This window comes from Podarcis raffonei, chromosome 10 (assembly GCF_027172205.1).
Source record: "Podarcis raffonei isolate rPodRaf1 chromosome 10, rPodRaf1.pri, whole genome shotgun sequence".
NCBI classification, from domain to species: Eukaryota; Metazoa; Chordata; class Lepidosauria; order Squamata; family Lacertidae; genus Podarcis; species Podarcis raffonei.
Window position 1 is genome coordinate 61,859,651 of NC_070611.1, and position 9,734 is coordinate 61,869,384.

General features: G+C 43.6%; 1 protein-coding gene across 1 annotated transcript; it reads right to left on the reverse strand.

Annotated features, from left to right (window-relative positions):
* Positions 1-1,006: 1,006 nt before the first annotated feature.
* On the reverse strand, positions 1,007-5,794 carry LOC128422506 (ras-related and estrogen-regulated growth inhibitor-like protein). Its single transcript, XM_053406592.1, has 4 exons — positions 5,716-5,794; positions 5,082-5,164; positions 3,615-3,763; positions 1,007-1,959 (listed from the first exon to the last, which is right to left on the reverse strand). Exons 1-4 carry the CDS (start codon positions 5,792-5,794, stop codon positions 1,677-1,679), a joined length of 594 nt encoding a protein of 197 aa, XP_053262567.1. The 3' UTR covers positions 1,007-1,676.
* Positions 5,795-9,734: the final 3,940 nt, after the last annotated feature.

Below are 9,734 nucleotides of genomic sequence, written 5' to 3' on the forward strand. Positions count from 1 at the left end.
TGGACAAGGCAGGACTTACTTCTGAGTAGACATGCATAGGATTGTATTGCTAGATAGGTCTATATAAACAGAAACACGAATGGAGATGAGATGTGGGAAGCTGTTAGGTTAAATCCATAGAACAAGTAAATGTCAGGACGAAAGCAGACCCTAAGGATTTAGAGTTATTGCAATCTGGGCTGCACTATATTCTGCTCTGGTCAGACCTCACCTGGAGTACTGTGTCCAGTTCTGGGCACCACAGTTCAAGAAGGACGCTGACAAACTGGAACGTGTCCAGAGGAGGGCAACCAAAATGGTCAAAGGCCTGGAAACGATGCCTTATGAGGAACGGCTAAGGGAGCTGGGCATGTTTAGCCTGGAGAAGAGGAGGTTAAGGGGTGATATGATAGCCATGTTCAAATATATAAAAGGATGTCACATAGAGGAGGGAGAAAGGTTGTTTTCTGCTGCTCCAGAGAAGTGGGCACGGAGCAATGGATCCAAACTACAAGAAAGAAGATTCCACCTAAACATTAGGAAGAACTTCCTGACAGTAAGAGCTGTTCGACAGTGGAATTTGCTGCCAAGGAGTGTAGTGGAGTCTCCTTCTTTGGAGGTCTTTAAGCAGAGGCTTGACAACCATATGTCAGGAGTGCTCTGATGGTGTTTCCTGCTTGGCAGGGGGTTGGACTCGATGGCCCTTGTGGTCTCTTCCAACTCTATGATTCTATGATTCTATAAATTTAAAGCTTCCACCCAAAAAAGAATGCTCCGAATTGTGGTTTGTTGTGGGTGCTGAGAATTGCTAGGAGACCACTATTCCCCTCACAGGGCTTCAGTTCCCAGGGTTTATTGAAAAGAGAGATTGACTGTTAAACTACTCTGAAAATTGTAGCTCTGTGAGGAGAAATAGGGGCCTCCTAACCTCCTAACAACTCCCAACACCCTTAGTAAACCACAGTTCCCATGATTCTCTGGGGAAAACTATGGCTATTTAAAGTGCTATGATATAGCTTTATATATATATATATAGTGCAGACGGGGGCCTAGTCTCCACACAATGTATCCTTCTCAGCCTTGTTGACACATTGATCCTGGTCCTAGGACTCAGCTAGATTGGTAAAGAAAAAGCATTTTTTAGGCATTTTACATGCAATATAACACTGTGACACCAGATGGCACTGTGGAGTTCCATTTTTGCCATCACGATTTCTCATTATAACGGTTACAACACATTTTTCTGAAGCGTTTCTTTGATGTGTCTAGATCCAGCCCAAGTCCAGCTCAATGTCATTTTCTACTGTTAGCTAAGGTCCCATTGCTTTCAATTGGACTCAGTTTTGACTAACATCAGCTGGGTCAAGAAAGCCTTCTTGCCTACCCATTGGTGGTAGCAGCAAAAAATGTGCATGTCTGGATCTGCCATCATATTTCAATCACTGCAGGCAGAACTTTTGTGTTATGTGTCAACTCAAATACAACTCTTTTCAGCGGAGACAGGTCACAGTTCCCTATGAGAGTCAACCATCCATCAGACTTCAAGCAATGTGTGAATGATTCAATATTGCTCTATGGCTTCCTTTCAAATGAAGCTCTTTAGAAATGAAATTCACTGGAGTAAAATCTCCATGCTGACTAGGTCTTCGTTTGTGTGCATCTTCTTCCTGCCCTGATCACGGCTGGAGGACCTTCCCTTAAACAGACTTCCTCCTCTTCCCAAACATGTTGTTGATCAGTTTGGCCATAGATTTTGACCCGCTAGGCCGCCTTTTCTCCTTCCCCTTAGCATTTGAGGTGACGTTCTTCAGGACTTTGGTGAACATGGCTGCCACTTCCTGACAATGTTCCGCCGCAGACAGTTCGCAGAATTGGCATTTGTAGTCCAGGGCCAACTTTTGCCCTTCCTCCCAGCCAACTTCACGCATATGGCACAGATCTTGCTTGTTCCCAACTAAAATGACAGTGGAGTCTGCAGCCCTGAGGGAGAGTTGAGGAGAGGAAAAACTCATAAAACACAATTTGTTGATCATTTTATTCTGATGTTGCTTATTATTGTTTATTTATTATAGCAGTTATATTCCCTCTATTGTCCAAGGAGCTAAAGGTTGAGACTTTGACTGGCCCAAGTTCACCCAGTGAGTTTCATGACTGAGCAGGGATTTGAACCCTGGAATCCCAGGAACTAGTCCAACCACAACGGCTTTCTATGTTACAAAGGGTAGCCCTGTGTCCTGTTTTACAGATCCTCTATCATGTGTCATTATTAATTATTATTATTATTACAGTGGTACCTCTGTTATGAACTTAATTCATTCTGGAGGTCCATTCTTAACCTGAAACTGTTCTTAACCTGAGGTTAATTTTAGCTAATGGGGCCTCCCGCTGCTGCCGGCGCGTGATTTCTGTTCTCATCCTGAGGTAAAATTCTTAACCCGAGGTACTACTTCTGGGTTAGCCAAGTCTGTAAACCAAAGTGTTTGTAACCCAAGGTACCACTGTATTAATTTCTAAATGTGTTTATAAGCTAGCAGATGCAACTCTGTATGTCCTTCCTTTGATGATGCGTTTCCTCCATTTTTGGAATGTGTAAGTAGTCATTATGCTGCATAGAAGTTCTGCCTTTAGCTTATTTACACGGACCAGACAATTTGGTGGTGTTTTTACCAATACAATTTTAAGCCCCACTGATAATGGGTTTGCAAGGCAGCACCTAAATCTTAAGAAACAAATTAAGAACATGGTTCAGCTCATGTTTTGCATGCTAAATGTAAGAGATTAGGGCCTTACCTGCACTGCAAACCTATATCAGAAATATCCTGCTTGAACTGACATAGCTTCACTTAAAAGAATCTTAGGATTTTGGTTTGACGAAATGCTTTAGATTTCTCCATTGGGATCCTTCTCCCACCCTCATGTAACTCCATTTCCCAGGGCTTCTTGGGAAAAAGGAATGACTCTTAGGCCAGCAAAACCCTGGATGCATTCAGACATAGGGATTACTGCATTAGTTCCCCTGGTTATACTGCTAGGACTACTGTCCTGACATCTAACCATCATTTTACAGTGTGTCACCTGTTGCATTATGGAACTGGCTTGATATACCCTCATGTCATTCTAAATTTCATTCATACCCAGTGGGTATGGTATGACACAACATCAGACATAATGGGACATGTCTCCACTCTTCGGGTGCCTGCATGCTTCTGTTCCCACCGTGAAAACTACGGGAAAGTCCTATATGCCAGAACGGCAACACAAATTTCATTGCTTGGGCGGCAGTGCTGTGATCCACAAAGACAACAGGAAGATTACAGTGTAAAACACCTGTGATTTTCCAGGTTAACAGTGTCACAAACAGATTTTTTTGGAAGTCGTTAACCTGAGAATGAGCACGAGATTTCTACTAGATTTGCAGAAGCAGCTCTTATGTCATGCAAAAGATTACACAAAGTGTAAAAAGGATGGGGATAAGGGAATCATAGATTTGGACCCTAAGACTAAAGAGCTGTCTGAATGCAGTCCCTGTAGTACAGATATGTTCAACAGGATGGAAACTATAAGAAATAACCAGACTCTCTCATGGCTGTCACAATCCTTTCAACTTTCCTAGTTCCAGCCATTGATGGGCTTACCTTTTGCAGCCCGACATGTGGCACTCTCGTATCCGGTACAGCAAGGCTTTTGCAAAGGCAAAGGAGGCTCTGTCACTGATTGCGTACACAACCACAAACCCATCTGCCCAGTGGAGCTCATCAGTGAGGGACAACTTCCCCCGTCGAGGCTGGAAGGTAAAAGACCCATCGCGTGAGAGGATGCGTCAGCATAGCATACCGTAGAGCACCTTAATGACTGCAAGCGCTGAATTTTAGATACTTTGCCCTGGAAACTCTCACCTTTAACAATAACCTATGAAACCTGCTTCTAGTGAAGTATGAGAAGCTGAGGTAAGCAGAACAAAGGGGGATACTGGGAGTGACCGCCGAGACCACATAACACCAGTCCTGAAAGACCAACATTGGTTCCAAGTATGTTTCTGAGCCCAATTCAAAGTGTTGGTGCTGACCTTTAAAGCCCTAAATGGCCTCACCCCAGTATACCTGAAGGAGTGTCTCTACCCCCATCGTTCAGCCGGACACTGAGGTCCAGCTCCGAGGACCTTCTGGCGGTTCCCTCACTATGAGAATTGAGGTTACAGGGAACCAGGCAGAGGACCTTCTCAGTAGTGGCGTCCGCCCTGTGGAACGCTCTCCCATCAGATGTCAAGGAAATAAACAACTATCTGACTTTTAAAAGACATCTGAAGGCAACCCTGTTTAGGGAAGTTTTTAATGTCTTATCATGTTTTTAATATTCTCTTGAGAGCCGCCCAGAGTGGCTGGGGAAACCCAGCCAGATGGGCGGGGTATAAATAATAAATTATTATTATTATTATTATTATTATTATTATTATTAGCAGCATGTAAACACATATAAAATCACAATAACTGCTTTGTTTGTCCAGACCAACTATCCATGTAAGTTCACATGAACCTTTGTTGCACACACCTCTATGGTGTTGATATGCAGCCCAATATTCTGTCTATAACAGGGGCAAACCAGCCCCTCTGGGCTCTCCCCTGTTATTTGGTGTTCAGAAATATCACAACTAACTGGAACTTAAGTGGAACAGCCATTGACAGCACCATCCTCCAAGAATCAGCTTAATTCCTTTTTATAAACAGCACGTGAACTTATTGCCATTGCAACATCACGTGGCAGTGAATTGCATAAGCAGATTATGGGCTATGGGATGTGAAGATGGATGCAATTAAATAATTATTTGATCCCAGCCATTGGTTTCCACCAACACCAACCCAACCCTCTCAATTATTTGCATCCCAGAAAGGAGCACGCAACTACAAACCATGTTTGGACCACTTTTTGGATCGAAATGGATTGACATTGAAGACATGAATCTTAATTAGGGGTTCAATTTAGACCCAGGGATCTCACAGCCCCCTCTCCTGCACTTTATTTCCCAACATTACTTAAAAGACCTTCAGAGTGATGTGACATGATGCAACATCAGAGCGTGGTGTCGGCAGTATTCTTTAACTTACTTGTGAACAAGGATCATATATTTCCAGGTTGATCGGCTTTCCTTCCAGACAAACGTGCTTTGTATAGATGCACTCTGTGAGACAAGAGAAGAAGGACACACATGATCATGAGTGTAAAAACAAAACAAAAAATAGAGTTGCCACTGCTCATGGGAAAAACAAAACAAAACAGGATTCACATCCCCACTCAGCCACTCATGGAGCAACCTTAGGCCAGTCACATTCTCTCAGCCTAACCTACCTCACAAAGTTATTGTGAGGCTAAGATGGTGGGGAGGACAATCTCCCCCCCCCCTTAGAAAACCAATGGAAGAGCAAAAAGAGGGGACTCACATGTCCTTGTTTGCACACAAACACCCTTATTTCTTCTGCTGCTCTTTTTGGATTGCACTGCCCATGTTCCTGTCCTCCACAGCAGGGCTAACTCTTGCATCCTTATTTACATTCCCCAGCCATGGAGTGATGGGCAATGAACGTAGAGAATTGGCGGCTTTGCATTTCAAAGGTACAAGGAATAATAGGGCCAATTTAACCCACTCATCTTGTATCTGGATTTCTTCTTGTGTTTCAATACATTTGAACTTCTACTTACCACTGCCTCTTCTTAAGGTCGCTACAAGTCACGACTGCAAACCTGGAAGTAACCGGTGGGTTTGCCGCTGTTTGTGCATGCGCAGCAGCGGTGATCGCCATTCGCTCTCCCAGCGACCCATTTTGACCTCTGGACAGACCTCCAGAACAGATTATTGTCGCAAATAGAGGTTCCACTGTATATGGATGAGCAATGTGCCTGTTGCTGTTTTTTAAAGACACACTAGATCTTTGTGTGTTCTCTAAACCAATTGAAGATCAGCCTTGAATTCCGCAGAATGGCAAATATCCAGCACCTTCAAGCTGTCTACATGGCAATCAGACATTGCCAGGGAAAACCTTAGGTAGACTGTAGCGAAAGTATGCATTGCTCTGCTTTGATTGCAGCGCCATGTATTAAAGGAAGCCGTAATCAGCAAACCCATGTGATCTCTTGGAGTAAGAGAACCTTGAACGGGGCCAGGGAGATCATCACCATTCGAAATGGTAAGGGGTGATATGATAGCCATGTTCAAATATATAAAAGGATGTCACATAGAGGAGGGAGAAAGGTTGTTTCCTGCTGCTCCAGAGAAGCGGACACGGAGCAATGGATCCAAACTACATGAAAGAAGATTCCACCTAAACATTAGGAAGAACTTCCTGACAATAAGAGCTGTTTGACAGTGGAATTTGCTGCCAAGGAGTGTGGTGGAGTCTCCTTCTTTGGAGGTCTTTAAGCAGAGGCTTGACAACCATATGTCAGGAGTGCTCTGATGGTGTTTCCTGCTTGGCAGGGGGTTGGACTCGATGGCCCTTGTGGTCTCTTCCAACTCTATGATTCTATGATTCTATGATTCTATGAAACATGAAGCCTCATTTTAGGAAAATGATACTAGCTCAGAATGCAGAGCTGGGCTCAGGCCCAGGATCATGGCACCGACCACGCAGTCAAGGGAGAGAAACATCTGTCAGCAAGCTAAACTGCAGGAGATGAAAAGGCAGCCTTTGGCCTGAGAGAGCACTGCGGCGATGTGTGAAGGAGCCAACTGAAACAGGGAAAGGGAAAAGGAATGGAGGCAATGGGCCGGCCCAACTGTGCGCCTTAAGGGGGAAGGATAACCTATTTGTGTTGAGATTTTCTGTGCGTGGATACATTCAGTTACAGTTACAGCTAAGCACCGCAAAAGTAATGTTGACGGGGAAACACCTGCTTGCAGAAACGGCTGCAGATTATATATCTGCACGCATAAACACAGGTGACATTTTAGTTCTCTAGTGGCCAACAGGGGCTGAATGATGGTGGTTAGTTATATTGAAATAAATATCCAATAGAAAAGTGCAATGGTAAAGCAACAACAGGACAGGCAGGAAATGTCAACAATTCTTTCAAAATTGTGTCTCATTGTTTCATTCTGTTTGGAAACCGCTTTGAGTTTTTGTGTCAAATACATCTTGTGATATATCACACTGAGATTAAAAGTGGTATGTTGGTGACCCTGCAGAAGGAAAAAGAGGAACAGCATGACATGGAACAACCACTGCTAATATCACTTTTCTGAGCCCCACCCCACCCCCCACCCAAGCTCAGTTATGCAAAGCCTTTGATTTCAAACAATCCAAAGACTAGGAGCAACCAAGGGTCAGTGGAAAAGAGGAGCAGACACCAGCTAGGGACTGTGAAACTAGCCAGTGGGCATTTGAGATTCTGATCACATTCCATATGTGAAGTTCTAGAGGCCATTTGTCCTCCATTTGGAGCCCAAAGGCCTTAAGGTTAAGTACTGCATAGCACCTTAAGGTTAAGTACTGCATAGCACCAAGCACACAGAAGTATGTGCACGTCACTAAGTATGATCGTGATCTCTCAATCTCTGCCTTAAGTTGTGACTGGGACTTCCCCCGTCACTGTTCTGATCTAGTCAGCAATAGAAGGAGATGTACTGAAGGACATTTGTGCTATGCAAACTGCAGACTGTGCAGCCCAGGACTGGTCAATGAGCAAAGACCCCACAAAAGCTGTTGAGGCTCCATTTCACACTACAACATTTTGTTGCAGATCCCATTAGTATTATTGCATGAAGCAGGTTGTTTGCCTTTTCTCAGTGAGTTTTTAACTTGAATTTTATTGAATTTCTGCCCCAAAGCAAAAACAAATAGTTAAACAATGAAAAATAAGCAATAATAAATCAAATCAACACATTCTGTCCATACATTTTTGGGGAGGAGTGAGGGGGAAGCAGGTCATGGTGCAGACCAAACCGTTGCCCAGACATTCAAGCAAATAAATCTGAGAAGGAGAGTATGTACAGTGGTACCTCGGGTTAAGTACTTAATTAGTTCTGGAGGTCTGTTCTTAACCTGAAACTGTTCTTAACCTGATGGGGCCTCCTGCTGCCGCTGCACCGCCGGAGCACAATTTCTGTTCTCATCCTGAAGCAAAGTTCTTAACCCGAGGTACTATTTCTGGGTTAGCGGAGCCTGTAACCTGAAGCGTATGTAACCCGAGGTACCACTGTATCTGAAAACTTCCATTTCTCTTGTGTTTGTGGAAGGCCACCATCCTTAGTTGCCAGATGAATCATATCTTCTGTCTATGGTACAACTGGTAGGGGCAGACCTCTTGTCCCAGTATTGAAGTGTTAGATGCTTAGCTACCCTGAGTGCCCCCTGCCAGTTCGATTGTCTCTCTGTCAAGTTCCAAAGGACCAGAACATACTTCAGGAGGACATTAACATCTGTAAATCTCAAGGAGGTGACCAAAACCATATTTATATGGCTGATGACTTCTAAGCAAAAGACTTTGACTTTAGGATGATATCTTCTTCTTCATCATCAAACCTTTTATTGGCATCACATACAAAAACCCATAGAGAATCAATACAGAATTACCACCTCCCCAATGTCACAGAACATTTGTCAAATGAAAAGAGGCAAAACAGTCTAACGTTACATCTCTAGGTCTCCAGGGAGTTCAGACATCTGCAATGTGTTTCTGCAACAAAAAACCAAATAAAGATATTTAGCCACTAACTTGGTGAGCTCCTGATCATTCCCCAGTAGTAGAAAATGTATGACCTCCAACTCTGGTTTCCATTTGGGGATGCAGAGTTGATCTAGAAACTGCTGGCGGAGATCAGCATATAGTTTACATTTAAGAACCATATGAGTAAGAGTTTCCAGCAGATGGTCTTCAAATGGGCAAATTCTTTCTCCTTCCACCATTCCCGAGAACCTTCCCCAAAGGAGGTTTGATGGATTTGAATTAAACCCGGCCAGCGAAAATGCCCTTCTTTTGTGAGGGATAAGCAGAAATTCAAGATAATTGTGATTAGTTTCATATGCCCAAGAAAGTTGAAAGTAAAGAGGAGAACATGTTTTCTCTGCTGCTGTTTGTTCCTTGGCTCAATGGGTTAACTGACTGGGAAGGCTCTGGGAATTTTACCTACATCTCCCCACAGGGAAATAGTGTGGTGGACTGTATTCTGATTCCCACTAAAATGACGCCATACGTGGTTGAGTTCCACATAGTGATCCTATGCTCAGTGACCATCTCCCTCTACACTGCAAACTTGTCTTTCCATCGAGAAAGACAGAACAGTTACCATATTTTTTGCTCTATAAGACTCACTTTTTCCCTCCTAAAAAGTAAGGGGAAATGTGTGTGCGTCTTATGGAGCAAATGCAAGCTGCGCAGCTATCCCAGAAGCCAGAACAGCAAGAGGGATTGCTGCTTTCACTGCACAGCGATCCCTCTTGCTGTTCTGGCTTCTGAGATTCAGAATATTTTTTTTCTTGTTTTCCTCCTCCAAAAACTAGGTGCGTCTTGTGTTCTGGTGCATCTTATAGAGCAAAAAATACGGTAATTAACACACACACCCCGGAACTGAGACCCCAGCACACAAGGATACCAGTTAAGAATATCAAGTTTTGTGTGAAGGGCATTACAATGTCAGCATTAGTCAGAGCTGGGTATTTTTTTTTCTTAAAAGGTTGCTGTGGGGAACAATAAAACCCAACTTCTCCTCCCCCGATCAAGCAACAAATGTATTGGCTTTATCTATTTTTCACTGCTCCTGAGAA